We start from the raw sequence: 22,118 nt of genomic DNA, 5'->3' as shown, positions 1-22,118 counted from the left end.
GGCATCATTTTTTCTCAACAGTAAGATACCACTAAAGAAAGTAAGGCCTAGAATGTTATATTCAGCCAAGTTGCCTTTCAAGTATGGAGGCTACCAAAAATATTTAAAACATGTAAGAACTCAGAAAAAAACATAATTCTGAGCTCCTTTGGAGAAATATACTAGAGACCAAACTTGATTTCAAGAGTTACCACAGAGCTACAATAATCAAGATAGGATGATATTAGCAAAAAACAATGGGAAGACAGAAACAACCAATGGAAGATAAAACATTGAGTTCAGAAACAGCCCTACACATATGTGGTCAATAAGTTATTGACAAAGAATACCCAGAATATAGAATAAGGAAAGAATTATCTTTTCAATAAATGGGCTAGAATTACTGGATATTCTACATACCAAAAAATTAATCTTGATCTATACATGGCAAAGTATGAAAAAATGAACTCACAAAAGTATAAAACTGTGTCCAATGAATTAAAAATGTACAGTTGTGTACACTTGACCTACACTTGTATACTTTGCATGGCATACAAAAATGAAGTCACAAAACTATAAAAATTCTGGAAGAAAACACAGAACAGAAGCTGTGACCTTAGATTTAAAAGAAGGTATAAAACACATACCAAAAAAATGATACACTGAAGTTTATCAAAATTAAAAGCTTCTGCTCCTTAAAGACACTGTAATAAAATGAAAAGATGAGCCATGGACTAGAAGAGAATATTTGCAAAACATGTATCCTATGAAGGATTGATATCCAGAATATATAAAGAACTCAATCAATTAGAAAACCTACCTAATTAAAAACCAAAGATTTAAAAGGACAGTTTATTAAAGAAGAGATATGAGTGGCAAATAAGCAAATGAAAAGATACCAAATTCATAATGATCAATGAAATGGAAATTGAAACCAAAACAAGATATACACACACACTTAAATGCACACACTTTAAAATGGCTAAAGTCAAACAAATAGATAATACACCATTATAGAGAGAATACAGAGCAATTCAAAATCTCATTTCTGGTGGAAATGCAAAATGGTATAGCTACTCTGCAAAACAATTTGGCAGTCTGTTATAAAACTAAACCTGTATCTATCATTTGTCTCTGTAATACACCACTACGTCTTTACCCAAGAAAAATAAAAACATATGTCCACACCAAAATCTGTATGCATATGTTTGTAGGGGCTTTATTCATAATTGCCCACATTGGAAACCCAAATGTCCAGCTGGTACAGGGAAAAAAAAACTGTGGTACACTTATATAATGGGCTACTTACTCAACCAATAAATAGGAATGAACATGCAACATGGATTAAACTCAAGTTCATTATAATTAGTAAAAAAAATCCAGACTCAAAAGGCTACATATTGCATGATTCCATTTACATGACATTCTAAAAAAAAGGCAAAAATATTCTGGTTGCCATGGTTTGGCTGGGGGAGAGGGAGATGATTATAAAGAGGCATGAGGAAATTTTCTGGCCTTATGGAAATGTTTTACATCTTGATTACCGTGGTAGATATATGACTATACACTTTAATGGTGCACAGCTCAATTGTCTACAAATTTTTGTATAACTGTACATCTAAAAAGGGTGAAATTTTCTATATCTAAGTTTTATCTCAATAAATCTGATAAATCCCTAATCATATCATTCCTTGTAATCACAGACTTCATCAATCTATTTCTAGCTTTTCGCACTTTTCTGTAACCACTAAATACGCATACATAAAAGGTCTTTAACTTGTGGTTAATGACTCACTGTTTTCAGTTCATTTGTTATTTCCTTTGTTTTAATCACATAAAATATGAGATCATATTATTCTTAACCACTAATGTTAAGACTTTACACTTCCCCCGCATTTTTATACCATAACAAAAACTATAAAATTTTCAACTAAGTGCACAAACACTGCTAACGTTATCTGCTAAAATGAAACTACTGGCCAGCAAGCACTGGCACCATGACATGAAAAAATTGTTTTCTAGGTGATATGTCCAAATATGATATGCAAAATGCAATTAAGAGATATGAATATATAATGGAAAAAGATGATTTATAGGAAAACTTACAGCTATACAGTGAGTTTCAGTGGGTTAACAAAGTAAATCAGAAGAGATAATACTAATACTAAAAATATAGCAGGAGCAGAAAATAGTAATTGCTATATGCCATATACTCAGATTCTAAGCGCTTCACAAAATTAAATCATTTAATGTTCACAGTAACACTCAGAGACAGGATAACCCTGTTTTATAGATTTATAAACTAAAGCAGAACAAATTTAAGTAACTTGCCTACTGTCACAGAGTCAATAAGCAGCAAAGCTGGGATCTGAAAGGTAAGAGAATATTAATATATAGAATGTTTATCATGTTACACCTTTTTTGATGGTCCTAACTTTGAATACTCACCTTCTCTTCTAGGGTTTCACTTATAGACGTTGCTAGTTTCAAGAGTTCTTCTGAATCTTGCTGGCACCTAGGATTCAACATGAAGCACCCCACTTTCAATATTCTTAATTGCCATAAACAGTAAGTCATATTCAAAACTAAAATTTAAGAAATCTGTAAGAAAAAAAGTGGAATTTTGCCAGCAGGTAGCATGAAATGCTTCCCTGACTTGAAGGTAATGGACTCATAAATACATTAATTAAAAATCATGTTTACCTAAGGATAGTATATAAATAGGATAATGGTTTTAAATAGACAAGGCAAATACTTTTTGCAACAGTACTTCTGACTTAATAGACCAGAAAGTAAAAAGTTACATAGTGGATTCATAATTCAATAATTCTCAGATTTTTTATTTCAAAAAGTTTAAAAAGTAGCTTTTGAAGATTTCAAAATGGAAAAATTCTTACTGTGCATAATTCCATTTTTAGGAATTGATCTCTCCACTCCCACCAGAAAAAAGACCAGGTCATAATAAATGTTTATAGAGTTCAGTGTATCTAGTAGTGTTGCAACTATGAAGGGCTTTAGTTACTAAACTTTAGTTTCTAAACTAAAACATTTAGTTTAAATGTTTTAAATTATAATTTCCCAAATACTGCTTTTATAATAAGGAAAAAAATATTTCAAATGAAGAACATTACCCAATATTTGGCTTGCGACTATAGCTCTCCTGGAACTGGTCCAAGGCAAGCATAGCTGTGTGAATCTGTAAAGGTGCCTATTTGGAACATTAAAAATTGTTCAACAGTTATTGAGTTCATAATATATGATAGGCACTGTGCTTAACACTTTAAAAATTATTTAATTCTTATAATAAATTAATTAGATTAATACTATTATTATCTGTATTTAACACATGAGGAAGCTAAGCCTTAGAGAAGTTAAACAACTTGACTTCAAGGCCATAAAGCTATATTTAAGCAACAGATCCAAGTTTCAATCTCCGGTGATATAACCAGTTTTTAGTAGGTTATTCCTATGAAAGTCAGAGCAATATCAACTAAACAACACCAACAAGACATTTGTATAAGATCAAAATCACCTAATCCTTCTTCATCAAGTTAAAAATTTGGAAACTGTTAATACTATTCTTTCCTTATCACAAATGCATTCACTGCTACAAAATTATATTCAGTGATTTAAAACAAAAGAATAAATGCTTCCAAGGTTTTTTAGGAAGAAACATGTATCATATAAAACTCTAGGGACGCCTGGGTGGCGCAGTCGGTTAAGCGTCCGACTTCAGCCAGGTCACGATCTCGCGCTCCGTGAGTTCGAGCCCCACGTCAGGCTCTGGGCTGATGGCTCAGAGCCTGGAGCCAGTTTCCGATTCTGTGTCTCCCTCTCTCTCTGCCCCTCCCCCGTTCATGCTCTCTCTCTCTCTGTCCCTAAAATAAATAAAAACGTTGAAAAAAAAAAAAAAACTCTATATGGTTCAGAAAATCTTTTAGTAAGATTTTGTACAAATTATTGAAATAATTTTTCAATTATCAAAGCTAACATATTATAAAAGTAAAATGTTTTTCTATTCTTAAAAGTTTTCCATGATATAAATCCCTGTTTTTAATTCTTGGGAGTCAACTCTAGATATATGAATACAACCTTTATTAAAAAAACCTGACAGAAAGGTACCAATTCCCATGCCCTCTCTGCTGCCTCTCTCAAACCTACAAAGTGTTCATTTACCTCAGGTTTGCCAAAATCCACAATAAGGCACTTTGGATGTTTTATCTGCCTCTCCAATGGTTCCTTAATAGAAACAAAAACTATTACTTCAGAAACAAAAACTATTACTTCAAGCAAGTGATTACTTGACAAAAAATATAGAGCACTAAAAGCAATGCATCTCTCTTAAGGTCTAAAATAAATAAGGTTGGGCTAATTTGATTTAATAGAAATATAAAAGAGCTACCATTCCCCATTGTCTTCTTGCTAGACTTAATTTTTAATTCCACTTAATTCCACTTAAAGTGGAATAACTGACTAATAAAACAAAACATATACAGTTTCAGTGCTTGTTAAATCTTTCAAATATATATTAGCTTCATCTTTTATCTTACTTAGGGAGTAAGAAGTATGATCAACTCTTTGATGATTCACAAAAGTATAGATCCTCTGAAGTAAACAACTTATATGCACTGGTATTCTAGCTATAATTTTTTTGTTGTTATTAGTTTATTTCCTTAAATTGATCCCACTTCCCTCAAAGTGGGTACAAATTAAAAATCAAAATCTGTTCAGCCCTTAAATTAACTGTTTGGTTAACTGAGTATTATTACTTTTTTCTCTTCTGCCATTCTTCCGCAAAGAAATATATTTTAAGCAAAAAAAACCCCAAAAACTAAAACATACTTACAAAGCAAAATGTTTTAGGAGTCTTAACTTGGACAGCTATGCCTCCATGTAAATAAGGATCCAGTTCTGTAGTATCACCAATGCTAAAAGAAAATGGTGATACCACTAAAAGAAAAATAAGAAAACCATTACATGCTGATATAAGTATTTAAACTTGAAGATTTATCATGATAAAGATGGTAATTTTCCCTAATTTATAAAATTAGAAGATCCCACTATAAATTTTTTTGGAGGTGGGAGGAAGTGTGGAAAACTAGATAGATTATTTTTCCAGTGTGAACTGAAGGACTTAATAATTACCAAGAAAACTCAGAGGGGGATAATCATAATGAGATGCTTATTACTAGATATTAGAATATTTTATAAGGCATTAATAATATGTTGATACTAATTACATGCAATTAATACTAAATATAATGTGGTACTTGTTAATGAACAGGCAGACAAATGGAACACTTTGTTTGTAGCCTCAAGATTCTGAACTATCACAATCCCCCATTGCATAGATAACGAATGATAAATCCTAAGTGATTTAACAAATAACAAACGATAACAAATACAATAACAACAAATGATAATCCTAAAGGATTAATTTTTACAAAAACAGATACAAATTCTTTAATATTAATGATGTAACCTGTATTTTACATATCTGGATATAGTCTGGGAAACAAAATCCAGTAATTTTGTAATCAAAGATGCTTAACCAACTATAGATCCAAAGTTATTATGAAGAATTCATAATAGGGACTGATTTTTGTCTCTCCTAAGGATCCATTTTATAGTCATTACAAGAAAAAAAAAAAAAGTAATCCATTTGCTAGTCTACACACTCATCACATAATTAGACTTTCAAATGTCCTAAAGATAAACCTGAACCTTCTTGGCTAACAAGTGTAAATATGCCATCTTTGAGTTATAGGATGTCTAGCACTGTCTTTGACTCTTTTAAACATGGCTGGAGAAAAATCACAAATTATGCAGACTAACGCTGCTATAAATTCACTATCTTCAACTTCAAATCGGCACTAAATTAAACCTGATAGTCTATTTTTTAAAATGTTTAACTCTCTTTAAATCTATGACTTTGGCACTTTTGCTCTCCTTTGGGCAACGATCTCATCTTAGTCTACAAAAAAAATAAATAAATAAAAATCAAATTCCTTCAACTTTTTGCCAGCAAACCCACAAACTTGCCTGCAATAACATCCACTCATTCCTTTTATACAAGCCACTAACAAAAACATGTCTCCACCTGAATACTTCATTGCCACCTTACTCAACGAACCTAAACTGTACTCATCATCTTCTCTCCAAAACCTGCACTCCTTAAGTGAATAAGTTGCCCATGTTGGATTCTTTGCTTACCTACAATATGAGATTATCAAATTTCCTCTTAAATGTCTTAAGACTTTTGCCATATCAACTCCCACTGCCAGCCCTGCCATATTGTATCTTTTAGTTTCTTGAACAAACTGCCTCTTACTGTTGGTCTCTGCATAGAATATTCTTTTCATCATTTTCCTAAGCCAAAGCAATCTTCAAATTTTAATCAAGATACCTGTCCCCACTGCTGCTGTACCCAAACCGGGTAGACTTCCTTGCCATGTTTAGTGTTCCCAGAAATGCCTGTACTGTCTTTACACTCTCTTTACATCACTGCTTAAAGTTAACACGTCCTCACTTGGATTGAATGTTTTGAGGCCAAGAATTAGATCATGTTTGTCTAAGCTGATGAAGTGTTCTCAACACTGAATATACTGTCTAAACTATTAATGTGTTGAATAATGAATAAGTATAAATGAATTAATAAAACACAGGAACTTACCAGTTATTTGTTGTGTCGATCCATTTAACCCTGTCATTCCATTAATTTCTCGAAACATTAAAAACTGTCCTGTCTCAAGTTTGTGAGGATGATTTTCAAGGCAGGTGACAATACCAGGATTAGCCTAAATAAGAGAATTCTACTAAAAAAACAAGTTCATGTATTCCTTTTTTGCACAAATTTCAAATCTCACACAAAATGGACCAGGTTATCATAAAATTCTCAAAACAATCAAAATGCCAAGTCATTCCTTTTCTTCCTTAGTAAAAGCAAGCGTTTTAAGAATTATTGCAAAATAATGATCAATTTACTATTTTATTATGAATGTTTAAAATATAATTTCTGTGTTTGGGGGAGAAGGAGATTCTACATGGAAGTTCAAATATTTTATAGATACAGATTCTTTGGACTTATAAAAAATATTCAAAGTTATCAAATATAAGTTTTAAAGTCATGTTATAAAAAAATCTGTGCATAAAAGACAAGTCTAACTTTGAAGATGAAAGAAATGCAAGAAAGGACAGAGATTTAAATTTTTTTTTTAATTTTATTTTTAGAGAGACACAGAGAGAGCGAGAAAGTTAGTGCTCAAGTGGCTGAGGGGGCAGAGGGAAGAGATAGAATCTCAAGAAGTCTCCACACTCAGTGAGGGGCCTGACACAGGGCTCACAATCCCACGACTGTGAGATCATGACTTGAGCCAAAATCAAGGGTTGTACGCTCAACTGACTTAGCCATCCAGGTGTCCCAAGAAGGATGGAGATTTAAAGCCAGAAAACTGGTAATTTAAAATTTGCTGCCCAACATGTTAAAGGATAAAAAAATATTGTGTAGCTCAGCTTACCAGGACAAAAATAGGAAGAAACTGACCTATTCACCAAAGAGGATGGATGAGATAGGTCCAAGGCCCAGAAATTTGCTTATTAATGCATATAATCCAACACACTGGTTGAGTACGGTGGTAATAATTTAATCTACATAAAACCTAAAGAGAATTATCATCCTTTCTTTCTTAACTGTGAAGATTCTGAAAATTGTCCTGTGGCTTAATGATCTGGGTAAGAATTAAGATTATGATCACAAACATGTATATAAAATTAACATAATGTGGGTTTACTAATATCTCAAGAAGAATAAAATTCATAAGGACTTTATTAAAAAAGAGAAATACTTTTGCATATAAGTTAAATGGGAACATTTATGGTACTTTGTAATTCTTTGTGGATAACCTTCATACTGCCTACACTATTTAAGAAAAGAAAATACCAATGCAATACAAGATTCCAACTATTTCCTGGAGACTATTCTATTCTAACTGTATGATGTTCGCAGGGACAAACTAAAAACAAGCACAAAGATTAAAGGTTGAATAATAAATCATTCTGTAAGCACAGAGACACAGAATGATTTTTTTAATGCATTTCTCTTAAAAAGGGGTGAAAAGGCAACATTACACTGGGCTTAAAAATCAAGCATAAATATAGAAACACAAATACTATTATCATTCCCTTACATTTGGTTTCTTTGATCTTTTAAATTTTTTTTTTCAACGTTTATTTATTTTTGGGACAGAGAGAGACAGAGCATGAACGGGCGAGGGGCAGAGAGAGAGGGAGACACAGAATGGGAAACAGGCTCCAGGCTCTGAGCCATCAGCCCAGAGCCCGACGCGGGGCTCGAACTCACGGACCGTGAGATAGTGACCTGGTTGAAGTCGGACGCTTAACCGACTGTGCCACCCAGGCGCCCCTCTTTGATCTTTAATGTAAACTGATTAGAAAGAATGCAAGTAAAAGTAATGATTCAGACTTAAAAAACTAGGAAAACTGGATCACAATGATATCTCCAATTCTTTTAGGGAATAAAAAACTTAAGCTTACCTGAAGAGAACGTGAAAGTTCAGACTTTTTGATCTAAGGGTAATTAATTCTAATACTTTTTTTCCTTCTCCAAATGTTTTAGAAATATAAAAAATTTTAGAAAAGCTTTTGTCTATAGTGACCTAACTGTGTATCCTCCCCACAGTCTTGTGTTGGGCCAGGTGACTTAAGACATACTTACTACATCTACATTCTGACACAATACACACAGTTTAGTAAACACTGAATCACACTTCATGCCCAATAGGAACACGACATAGAACAAAATTAAAATTTATCACAAGCAAATGTTGATCTATTGATTATTGTTAGAAGGAATTCAGACACTCATATTCTAACTTAAATTTAGTTTTAATATAATATGATCAAGAAATTAACAAAACATTCCCTCATGAATTACCTTAAAATATTATAAAACAAATGAAAAATATTGCATATTACAGTATTTTGCTATTGTCACCTTTAAAAAATGTATTCACATCGGGGTGCCTGCGTGGCTCAGTCAGTTAAGCATCCAAATTTGGCTCAGGTCATGATCTCACGATTTGTAAGTTAGAGCCCTGAGTCGGGCTCTGTGCTGACAGCTCAGAGCCTGGAGCTTGTTTCGGATTCTGTGTCTCCCTCCCTCTGCCCCTACCCCACTCAACGCTCTGTCTCTCCCACTCTCAAAAATAATAAACATTAAAAAAAAATTTTTTAAAACAAACTAAAAAAAAAAAATGTATTCACATCAACCTTAAAAAAAAATTCATATACATATACAATAATATATATATATATATATAATCATACTTGCGTTATATTTGAAATGAAAATTTCTTTTGGCTCTTCTCCTGTTGCATCTGAAACTTCAAATTCATCACCAAAATCACAAAACAACCGTGACCAAATTCCATGTACATCTGCACTGATAAACTGTGAAATGATGAAAAGAAGTTCAAGCTTATCTATTTATATAAAGAAAAAAACCCCACCTCAAGTATTTTAAGCCTCTTCATGACTTTATTTATAATTAAGATTATCCTTTGGGATATAAAATGAATCACAAACAGAATACATTATTTGTGAAGTGGTTCAAGAATCAAGGATATTGGTATTTGAGACTGGGTATCTAGTGCTATATAATTAAAAAATGCAGCACGTCATCATTGTACATTCTATGATTTTTAAATAACAGAAATTCTTTCCTTGCCCTAAAAATCCAACAAAGTACATAAGACACTGGTATCTTTTGATAATAGCTAAATTATGAAAAAAGCCCAAATGTTCATTAATTGATGAATGGATAAAAAAGATGTAGGATATATACACAATGGAATATCACTCAGTGATCAAAAAGAATAAAATATTGTCATTTGCAACAATGTGGATGGAACTAGCAAGTACTATGCTAAGTGAAATAAGTCAGTCAGAGAAAGACAAATATATGATTTCGCTCCTGTGGAATTTAAGAAACAAAACAGATGAACATAGCAGAAGGGAAGGAAAAATAAAAACAGGGAGGGAGGCAAACCATAAGAGATTCTTAAATATACAGAACTACGGGTTGCTAAATGGGTGACTGGCAATAAGGAGGACACTTGATGGGAGGAGCACTGGGTGTTATATATAAGTGATAATTCACTAAATTCTACTCCTGAAACCATTACTACACTATATGTTAACTTGGATTTAAATTAAAAAAAAAAAATTTAAGTAAATTGTACCTATAAGTATTTGAGGTTTGCATGCTGTAGTGTTTTTATTAAAAATTACTAATTGAGGGGCGCCTGGGTGGCGCAGTCGGTTAAGCGTCCGACTTCAGCCAGGTCATGATCTCGCAGTCCGTGAGTTCGAGCCCCGCATCAGGCTCTGGGCTGATGGCTCAGAGCCTGGAGCCTGTTTCCGATTCTGTGTCTCCCTCTCTCTCTGCTCCTCCCCCGTTCATGCTCTGTCTCTCTCTGTCCCAAAAATAAATAAACGTTGAAAAAAAAATTAAAAAAAAAAATTACTAATTGAAAAAACAGAATAGAACTGCACATAAATATAATACTAATGTGGCAAAAAAATAAAAAAGGTACACACGTCTTTATAGAATTATAGAGGATATATACAGTACAATGTTAACAGCTGTTACCTCTGGTGATGGGCTTAAAGGTAAATTTTTCATTATACTTTTCTACATTCTCTAAATTCTCTTAGTGAATTTGTATATATGTTTATATTCAGATGAAAACTAAGTAGTATTAAAAATTTTGGAATTGTATAAAATCCACTATCTTAGAATTAGAAACTTTGGTAAGCTTTGGTTGAACAACAATAAAAAACCTTCAGTTAGGTTTTGCAGGCACACCTGAGAGATATTGCAGGTTCATTTCTACACCACTTCAATAAAACAAATATTGCCAAGAAAAAAAAAAGAAAGAAAGAAAGAAAGAAAGAAACCAGTATCTTGGTTCAATGGTTTGAGCAGTGAATTTTTACTTTTCATTTGAGAAAAAAGAAGTATCCATTCACCAGTAGTAGAGTTAATGGAAAAGAGAACAGAGCTAAAAGTTGAAAATGGAGGCAACTAATAGAAAAAGAGCTGAGGAACTGACAGTATGCATCAAAGCAAGGAAGGTAAAACTCAGATTCTTTTTTTTTTAAATGTTTATTTATTTATTGGTGTGGGGAGGGTTGGGAAGGGGCAGAGAAAGAGGGAGACAGAGGATCTCAAGCAAGCTCTGGGCTCAAATTCAAGAATCTCGAGATCATGACCTAAGCCGAAGTCGGCTGCTTAACTGATTGGGCCACCCAGGTGCCCCAAAAATCATATTCTTAACCACAATCATTAATGCTTTATTAAAAGTGATTTTTGTAACACATATGCTCCATTCTAAGAATCTCTAAAGAAAATGTTTTTGTGTCTAATTTCATTTTGAGTTAACAGTAAAGAATTCTTATTCTATAACACATACGATCCTGTGTAAAATGATACTTAAAAAATTTTTTTTTAACGTTTACTTATTTTTGAGAAAGTCAGAGAGACAGAGTGCGAGCGGGGGAGGGGCAGAGAGAGAGGGAGACAGTCTGAAGAAGGCTCCAGGCTCCCAGCCATCAGTACAGAGCCTGACCATGGGGCTCAAGCTCACAAACCCCGAGCTCATGACCTAAGCTGAAGTCAGATGGTTAACCGACTGAGCCACCCAGGAGCCCCTAAAGTGATACTTTTTTAAACAAAAACTAAAGTCTATTCATATTTGGATATAAAAATGTAGCCCATTAAAACAATTTATACCACCTATTACATGAAGTAATGAGAGAGCTAATAAAAGGCTACCTCCTACTGGATCATGTATTGCCTTTACCATTAAAATAGGTACAGACAGCATTTTTTAATATATAAATGAAATATATTATATATTTAATTATATGATATATATATAAAAATGAGCAGAAATTTAGAATTTTTTTTTAAGTTTAAAAGCTGCAAATTTGAGGACAATTTCCCTTCAAAACAACTTTCAAATAGGATTACATATACCAATCACATAAACAAAAGATTTTAGTTCATAACTTAGTGTAATTATTTTGTAAAACTTCCATGCCCGGGGATTTTAACTTTACTATTCTATGTCTTATTCATCTGTTTAAATTGTGAACCATAGCACAAATGTACAGAGTGTAAATATGCTATGTAAAAACCACAATCCAAAAATTTTTAGCACAACTATTTAATAGAGTATGATAGTTGGCTTACTGCCTATCTCAAAAGAACAAGTAATTTTTTCCTTTTTTCAAAGGAACAAATAACCCAACAAAGGAGTTAGAGTTAATGGTATGTATGTAACTGCACAGGATAATTTATGATTTTTCTGATCTAAACTTATTACTGGTCTTCCCAATGTCACCATGACTCAGTTACTCTGGAAAAAATCTAGGAGTCATTCTTGATCATTCTTTCCCTCACAACTCATATTCATCCATTCGTAAGTTGCAAGCCATTTTTTTTTAGAAGATATCTCAAATTCATTAACTTCTCAAAATTTCTATTTCTACCTCTCTTGAATTACCAGCATCTCACACCTGGATTACTGCATTATCCTCCAACTGGTCTAGTTGCCTCTACTCTCTTATTAATTCAATGGGTTTCTTTCTGTTTGGCTCTGTGATTCCTTCATGTTCTTCTTCTTTTTTTATTTTTTTTTAATTTTTGTTTTTCAATGTTTATTTATTTTTGGGACAGAGAGAGACAGAGCATGAACGGGGGAGGGGCAGGGAGAGAGGGAGACACAGAATCGGAAACAGGCTCCAGGCTCTGAGCCATCAGCCCAGAGCCCGACGCGGGGCTCGAACTCACAGACCGCGAGATCATGACCTGGCTGAAGTCAGACGCTTAACCGACTGCGCCACCCAGGCGCCCCTCTTCTTCTTTTTTTAAAATATTTATTTATTTTGAGAGAAAGTGTGCACACATGCACACATGCAGGGGAGGAGCAGATAGAGAGGGAAAGAGAGAATCCCAAGTAGGCTCACACTCAGTGTGGAGCCTGACATGGGGTTCAATGTCATGACTGTGAGATCATGACCTGAGCTAAAATCAAGAGTTGGACACTTAACTGACTGAGCCATCCAGGCACCCCAATTCCTTCACATTCTTACAAATTACTGAGGACTGAAAGCACTTCTATTTATCTGGGTTATACCTATTGGTATTTGCTGTGTTAAAAATTAAAACTGAGAAACATTTAAAATGTTAAGAATACACACATACATTTCATTAGCTATAAGAGCAGTAATATCTACTGCATATCATCTAGATAGACTCTGGAAACTCCGCTGTACCCCATAAGAGAATCAGAGTAAAAAAAACAAATAACATTTTAGTAATATTATGAAAATAGTTTGACTTTGGAGATCCCATGAAAAGATCTCAAGAATATTCAGTATCCTTCGACCATACTTTGAAAACTACTGCTTTAGACTATTTTCCCTACAGCACATCCAGAGTTATCTTTTACAAATATAAATCAGATCAGGGATGCCTGGGTGACTCAGGTGGTTAAGCATCCAACTCTTGATTTCAGCTCAGGTCATGATCTCACGGCTGTTGAGATTAAGCTCCACGTCGGGGTCTGTACTGAGCATGGAGTCTGCTTAAGATTCTCTCCCTCTGCCTCCTCCCCTGCTTGGGTGTGTTCTCTCGTTCTCTCTCTCTCTCCTATGTACACACACACACACACACAAACACACACACTGTATATATAAATCAAGTCAAAACCCATGGGATTAAAACTCAGCTATCCTCAAAGTTATGTAAGTTATGGCCCTCTAATTACTTCTCTGAACATAATCCCCTGGTAACTTTTACTCATACTACTGTCTCCTCTTTACCCAAATTCCATTCTGGTCTTGCTTGCTTCTTGCTGTTTGTAAACACACCAAGCGAATTTTTTTATACTTTCAAGTCTACACTTGATGTTCTTCATGCTTTGAATGCTCTTTCCATACCTGGCTCTCTCTCATTATTCAGGGTTCTATTCAAATGTTATCTCCTCAGAGGAGTTCCCTGACCTTCAATTTAAGAGAACCAGCACTGATCCCCACCCCAACATCATGCAGATATTATATTCTTTACCTAGCTATTTTCTTCATAGGACTTGAAACTATGTTCTTTATTTGCTTTTTAATTAAATATCTTCCTTACTGGATGGTAATTTTCCTGAGTAGGAAAATTTGTATGTCTTATTCACTAATGTATTCCTAGTGCCTAGAATTGTATTTGGAGAAGATGCTCAATGAATATTTGTTGCAAGAACCAATGAACTTCTTGAAAACCACCATTACACCATATCTAAAGTTAGATGATGAATTCAGTGTTTACCATCCTTACCATTCCCATCTTTATTCTTCCTCAGTTTTGGCAATTTGCTATAAGCCAAATTTAGATCTTGGTTTTAAAAACAGGAAATGAATAATGCCAAAATTAAAGAGAAAAATATTACTGTGATTGTCCTCGTGTAAATAAGAACTTCTGACACAACCTACTGAAAAGCTATAAATTTTAACAGTGAAGGTGTTCTTTCTTTGCTTAACTACATGTCATTATTAAGTAATATTATTACCTTAATTGGAGGGCACCGAGAACGGCAAAAGTTATTGATCTTCTTCTGCAACGGAAGTTTGATCTCAGTCAATATTACACACTGTTAAGAAGAATATAAGAAATTAAATATTAGAAAATAAACAACTAGTTTGGTAAAATACACTTCTAAGTCAGAAGCATGTCACAGTTTGCATTATGCTAAAAACACATTGTTTTCCTTGTAAAAAAAAATACTTTCCCAATGTATTCCATTCTAAGGTTAAAACCTTCAGAGTCATGGAATAGCAAAAGTAAAAATAACATATACAGAGGAAAACCTGCCCATATTAAATTCAATTACTATCATAGGATTTACATAAGAAGCAAACCTTAATATCATATGTGGTATTTTTGTACTCTAAATGGCTGGAGATTTTGTTTGATCTGTTTTGCCATGGGAATACTAACCTAGTCTTCAGGATATTAATTAAATGCTGGCTTAAAGGAGTAAAGATTATATTTTTAAAGACATACACTAGTTGGCTTAGCTTTTACTTCAGATGCACAATATAACAACTTTTGCTTTATGACAGTGTCATTAGTAAAACTACCAAGTTCTGTTATTTAAAATAGCAAATTATAGTTCTCAATGCTTAACTTTTTATCATCACCCTGTAAGATAAGTAGAGAGCTTTTATAATCATATTTTAACATAAGTAACTTAAACTCATAAAGGTAAAAAACTTTCCTAAGGTCATTCATCTACCTATCAAGTGGCAAAAGTAGAACTAGACTCTCAGTCCAGAGTTTTCCTTGCTGGTAGTTTCCATGAATTGGATAACTTTTTTTCACTACAAATATCCAGTTGTGGATTTATTCTTATTTACCTAGCTCAGAATATGGTGTGCTTCCTGCAAGATTGATTTCTCCTCCATGGGTCTCTTACTTTTTATACACGTCTCAACTGGGTATGCCATGAATCCAAGGATCTTAACTATTCTTGGACCACTTCTCAGGATTATATTTGCTTTGTGCAAGCTGGAGGAATGAGGTAATGTTTCCCTCTGGGACAAAGAACAAGCCTGTTAATTGTTTCCTATAAAAGCACAGGTTTTCCAAGCTCAGTGTTCCTCTTATCAAAAGGAGCCCATTACATGTGCAGGCATCCACTGAGTCCTCTACACTACACTAGTGGGTTTTGGGGAAAGGCAAGAGGAAATAAGGCAAATATAATACTCACACCTCTTACCATACTCAGAGAAATAAAGTCTCTGACTCAGGAATCTCATGTTTTCTGTCAGCAACCAAAGAACAGTAACAGGCTGACTTAGTAAGTTTGTAAATACAGTAAAATCACATCTTAGACTCAGCATACACTGAATCTAATTTGTGTTTCATCACAAATTCTCAGCCATAATTTTTTTGGAATATTGCCCTTTCCTAATGTTCTTTCAGAAATTTAATCTCATGAATTGAACCTTTTCACTTAAGCTTGTATTTCTTTTAATTTCTCTTTCATACTTACTCTAATTTCTAAAGGTTGTAGTCTCAGTAATCTCAGCTCTTTCAATTCACTAATTCTTGTCTAGTTGTATCTATCCACTGTTTAATCTACTCACTGAGTTTTAATTTTTAAGACAATATTTTCGTTTCTAAAAGTTCGACTGGTTCTTTATCACATCTGCCTGATTCTTTTAAATTATTTCCATATTGTATATTTAATTCCTTCTTTTAAAATTCAATTTGAACATCTATGTTTTTTAGTCCCTATCTGATAATTCTATTATCTGAAATTCCTGGAGGTTAATTCTATTATTTGTTATATCCATTGACCTTTCATCACACCGAACTCCCTGTCTTGCTATTTTGTACTCTGAACTCATCTTCAAAGAGGCTCCATATACTGGAATATACTATGGCTTAGTTGAACATAGATTTCTCTGTAGTTGTTTAGTTTTCTTTCTGTCTGGCATTCCAGGATATTGATAGTAGCTTAGTACTACTTATGTTTTGAGTTCCCAGCTTGGGAAATTTTAGATTACAAAGAATTATAAAGTTTATCTCCAAACCTGGGTGAGAATAGGCATATGGTTGTGAATTCCCAGAGGAGATCATTATTTTTTCATCCAGAGCTCAAGAAAAAACAGGCAATCTTGTTCTGAGGTGCAAAGACTGTTCTCATCCACCTTTCACTGAGGGTGTAGTTCTCTGAGGTTCTAACTTTACAAAAAGGGGGTAGGTCTCAATTCCATTTCTCTATCTCATGTAAACCTACTTGGGATCTTAGGTTTCTGTGTTACCACTAATTCCTAAGAAATGGGGTTACTGAGATCAGCAACTCCAATGTGAAAGTGACCACAGCGAATAAATAGTTCACTCGTCTTCTTTTAGCTACCTATTTATTTTTGGTCTCTGAGCATTTTATTTTGAGCTCAGCTACTCATTTAAAAGATGTCTATCAGGGGCTCTTGGGTGGCTCAGTCGGCTAAGTGTCCACCTTCAGTTCTGGTCATAAACTCCTAGCTCGTGGGTTCAAGTCTCACATTGGACTCTATGTTGACAGCTCAGAGCCTGAAGCTTGCTTTAGATTCTGTGTCTCCCTCTCTCTCTGCCCCTCCCCTGCTTGCCCTCTGTCTCTCTCTCTCTCAAAAATAAACATTAAAATTTTTAAAAAGTCTATCAAAAATCAAATCAGTAATCAAAAAACTCCCAGAAAACAAAGGCCAGGACCAGATGGATTCACAGGCAAAGTCTACCAAACATTTAAAGAGTTAATACCTATCCTTAAACTATTCCAAAAATAGAAGAGGAAGGAAAACTGAAATTCATTCTATGAGGCCAGCATTACTCTGATTCTAAACCAGATAAAAACACTACAAATAAAAAGACAAAACTATAGTCCAAAATCTCTGAAAAACAGATACAAAAATCTGTAAGAAAATATTATTAGTAAACTGGATTCAACAATACCTTAAAAAACCCGTTCTACCATGATCAGTCGATTTATTCTAGGGAAGCAAGGGTGGGGTTCATTATTTATAAATTGATCAAAATTATAAATAATTAACAAGAGAAAGAATAAAAACCATATGATCATCTCAATCTCAACAGATGAAGAAAAAGCTTCCGACAAAGTACAATGTCCACTCGTGAATGAAAACTCTGAACAAAGTAGGTTAACAAGCAAAATACCTAAACATAACAAAGGCCATATATAAAAAACCCACAGCTAATATTTTTTACTCAATGGTGAAAAACTGAGAGCTCTCCCTTTAAGGTCAGGAATAAGTCAAGCATGCCCACTCTTACCACTTTTATTCAAAATAGCACTGGAAGTCTTAGCTGCAGTTATCATACAAGAAAAAGAAAAGGCAGTCAAACTGGTAAGGAAGAGGTAAAGCAGTCTATTTGCAGATGACATGATACTATAAACAGAAAACCTTAAAGACTCCACCAAAAAAACTACTAGAACTGATAAATGAATTCATTAAAATTACAGGTTACAAAATTAATATACAGAAATCTCTTTTTATACATCAATATAAAGTAGCAGAAAGAGAAATTAAGAAAGCAATCCTATTTACAATTGCACCAAAAATAATAAAATACCTAAAAATAAAATTAACCAAGGAGGTAAAATACCTTTACTCTCAAAACTCTGAAAGACCGATGAAAGAAATTAAAGACACAATACAACCAATGGAAAGATATTCCATCCTCATGGATTAGAAGAATTAATATTGCTACAAAGTCCATACTATCCAAAGCAATCTAGAGATTCAATGTAATCCCTATAAATACCAACAGCATTTTTCACAGAACTACAACAAATAATACTAAAATTTGTATATAACTACAAAAGACCCCAAATAGCTAAAGCAATCTTTAGAAAGAAGAACAAAGCTAGAGGTATCACAATCCCAGATTTCAAGATATACTACAAAGCTGTAGAGTCAAAACAGTATGGACACACATAGATCAATGAAACAGAATAGAGATCCCAGAAATAAACCCATGCTTATATGGTCAATTAATCTGCAACAAAGGAGGCAAGAATGTACGGTGGGAAAAAGATAGTTTTCCACAAATGGTTCTGGGAAAACTGGACAGCTACATATGAAAGAATCAAACTGGACCACTTTCTTACACCACACACAAAAATAAACTCAAAATGGATAAAGATCTAAATGTGAAACCTGAAACCATGAAAATCCTGGAAGAGAACACAGGCAGTAATCTCTCCCAATATTTACCATAGCAACATTTTTCTAGATATGTCACCTTGGGCAAGGGAAACAAAAGCAAAAATAAATTATTGAGACCATAACAAAATAAAAAGTTTTTGCACAGTGAAGGTAACTATCAACAAAATGAAAAGGCAATCTACTAAATAGAATATATTTGCAAATGATGTATCTGATAAGGTGCTCATATGCAAAGTTTGTAAAGAATTTACACAATGCAACACCAAAATCCCAAATAATCTGATCAAAAACCGAGCAGAGGACCTGAACAGACATTTTTCAAACACATAAGATAGCCAACAGACACATGAAAAGATGCTCAACATCACTCAACATCAGGGAAATGCAAATGAAAACCACAACGAGGTATTTCATCATATTTGTCAAAAGTGGGTAGAATCGGGGTGCCTGGGTGGTTCAGTCGGTTAAGCATCTGACTTTGGCTCAGGTCATCATCTAACGGCTGATGCTCTGTATCAGAGCAGGGGAATGCATGGTGGGAATGCAAATTGGTGCAACCACTGTGAAAAACAGTATGGAGGTTCCTCAAAAATTGAAAATAGAAATACCGTATGATCCAATAATTCCACTACAAAGTATTTACCCAAAGAAATCAAAAATGCTAGTTTGAAAAAAATATATGAACTCCTGTTTACTGCAGCATTATTTATATTAACCAAGATATGGAAGCAACCCAAGTGTCCATCAACAGATAAATGGATAAAGATGTAGTATTTACATGTGATGGAATATTACTCAGTCCTAAAAACAAAATAAGATCTTGCCATTTGCAACAACATGGATGGACCTACATAGTATTATGCTAAATGAAAGAAGTCAAAGAAAAATACTATATGATTTCACTTGCAGTTGGGATATAAAACAAATTAACAAAGAAATAAAAAAAACCAGACTTCTAAACAGAGAGAACAAAATGGTGGTTGCCAGAGGGGAGATGGTAGAGGGACTAGTGAAATAGGTAAACAGGATTAAGAGGTACAAACTTCCAGTTACAAAATAAGTAAGTCACAAAGATGACAAATACAGCATTGGGAATATAGTTAAAATAGTTTAATAACATTGCTTGGTGATAGATGGCGACTACACTTATCATGGTGAATACTGAGTAATGCACAAAACTGTTCATTCATTACACTGTATACCTGAAATTAACACAACACTGTGTGTTAATTATACCTCAATAAAAAATAAAAACATAAAAGGAAGTCTATTACATAAATCTACGTAAGAAGTCTATTACACATCTTTGTAGAAGATGGATTTCAAGTTATCTAGTCCAGAACAGAAGTTTACACTGGTTTTCAAATTGGTGTGACATAATAATAATAAATATACCTTTTGGTCATTATCCAAGGTTCCTGACACATAGCTCCTAAAAACTCTTGCAATTTCCTATAGAAGAGCTATAGAGACATTTTTCATTATGTATTTAGCTTTATCCCAGATCCTGAAATAGCTCCAGAGTGATAAAGGTTAAATAATGATGTCTTTTGTTATTCATAACAAGCCTCTTTTACCCACACCTGAGTTTAGATTAATGAAATAACTTTGAGGCCCCCTAAGAATGGGAGCTGATTGCCAGGGGAACGAACCTCGTGATTTGTGAGTGAGAACTTTCAGCCCTATCTCTTAGACCTCCAGGGAGAGAGGGGCTGGAGACTGACTTAATCACCAAAGGCCAATCATTTAATCATTCATGCTTCCATAATGAAGCCTTCATGAAAATCTCAACTATGGGCTCAGAGAGCTTCCAGATTCATGCCAGGAACATGGCATACTTGGAAAGGGCATGGAAGCTCAGCCCCCCTTTCTCCATTCATTGCCTTATGCATCTCTTCCATCTGACTGTTCCTTTGTTACAGCTTTTATAATAAACCAGTAATCTAATAAGTAAACGGTCTTCCTGTGTTCTGTGAGCCACTCTGACAAATTAATTGGACCCTAAGAGAGGGACATGGAAATCTCTGATTTATAGCCAGCCCTCAGAGGAACAGGGAACAACCTGGATTTGTGATTGATGTCAGAAAGTGGACAGCGAGGGGCTCTTGTGGGAATGAATCCTTAACTTGTGGGATCCGAAGCTATCTTCTCCAGGTAGATAGTGTCAAAACTGAATTGAACTGTAGGACACTGAAGGTGTCCAAGGAGTTTGGAGAACTGCTTGGTTTGGGGGAAAAACCCACACACATATGGTCACACAGTGTGAAAAGTACTGAGTAGAGGTGAAACACAGGAGTGTTCTTCCCCAAAGGGCAACATCATAATTTAATCAAGAAAATCAGGGTCAACCTAGTTGCTTTTGAAACATCTAAGGTGCTAGGAAATGTTTTTGTTTTTAAAGTTTATTCATTTATTTTGAGAGAGAAAGAGAGAGAACAAGAAGGGGCGGAGGGGAGGGAGGGAGTGAGAGAGAGAATGAGAGAGAGAGAGAGAGAGAGAGAGAGAGAGAGAAGAATCTCAAGCCGGCTCCATGCTGTCAGCAGACAGCTTGATACGGGGCTTGATACCATGAACCATGGGATCATGACCTGAACTGAAATCAAGAGTCAGACACTTAGAACTGACTGAGTCACCCAAGCAGCCTTTTTCTTTTTTTAAAAAATTTATTTATTTTGAGAAAGAGAGAATTGTTGTTAAAGTTAACCTTAACTAAAGCAGACTGAATGTTGATCCACATATTTTACTTCTGCCATCAGATTATATACTGATTATATATCACCAGCTTATATATCATCCTTTGCCCATGGCCTTCATAAGAGCAGAGTATACCTTCCTGCTCAACTTTGGTCTTGACCATGTGACATGCTTTGACTAATGAAATATAAATAGAAGTAACATGAATGGAAGATTGAAGTGTGCTTGGATAGTTGGACTTGCCCCTTTACACTTCTTTTATTGGTATGACACCATGTCCTCGGTAGCCTCCTGGTCCCAGAGAGAGGCATATGGAGAAAAACCCAGGCTCTACAGTTCAAGGTCAGCCTAGAACAGCTGAACTCCAAATGACATGCAGATGGAGGATAAAGAAATAAATACATGTTGCTATAAACCACTGAGTTTTGGGTAGTTTTTACGCACATAACTGTGAAAGTAGCTGACTGATATAATGGCCAGTATCTCAGGCCCTTCCCTAAAATGGAGCATTTGAAAGGTATTCTAAATTTTTTTTTCAACGTTTATTCATTTTTGGGACAGAGAGAAACAGAGCATGAACGGGGGAGGGGCAGAGAGAGAGGGAGACACAGAATCGGAAACAGGCTCAGGCTCTGGGCTGA

The 22,118-nt window shown here is 34.4% G+C and overlaps 1 protein-coding gene across 2 annotated transcripts in view; it reads right to left on the bottom strand.

Moving 5' to 3' along the window:
* UBA6 (ubiquitin like modifier activating enzyme 6) overlaps positions 1-22,118 on the bottom strand; it is an 82,235-nt gene that overhangs the window by 36,600 nt on the left and 23,517 nt on the right. For both annotated transcript variants that reach the window (XM_040482135.1, XM_040482141.1), the window contains 7 exons: positions 14,619-14,699; positions 9,325-9,447; positions 6,653-6,776; positions 4,826-4,929; positions 4,156-4,218; positions 3,111-3,187; positions 2,428-2,494 (listed from right to left, as the gene is read on the bottom strand). In XM_040482135.1, coding sequence (XP_040338069.1) covers positions 2,428-2,494; positions 3,111-3,187; positions 4,156-4,218; positions 4,826-4,929; positions 6,653-6,776; positions 9,325-9,447; positions 14,619-14,699 — 639 coding nt within the window. The remainder of the gene's footprint in view (positions 1-2,427; positions 2,495-3,110; positions 3,188-4,155; positions 4,219-4,825; positions 4,930-6,652; positions 6,777-9,324; positions 9,448-14,618; positions 14,700-22,118) is intronic.

This window comes from Herpailurus yagouaroundi, unplaced genomic scaffold (genome assembly GCF_014898765.1).
Source record: "Herpailurus yagouaroundi ecotype Mexico unplaced genomic scaffold, PumYag 28, whole genome shotgun sequence".
NCBI classification, from domain to species: domain Eukaryota; kingdom Metazoa; phylum Chordata; class Mammalia; order Carnivora; family Felidae; genus Herpailurus; species Herpailurus yagouaroundi.
Note: the sequence above shows the minus strand (reverse complement) of the source record. Positions and strands in the feature narration are given on the sequence as shown.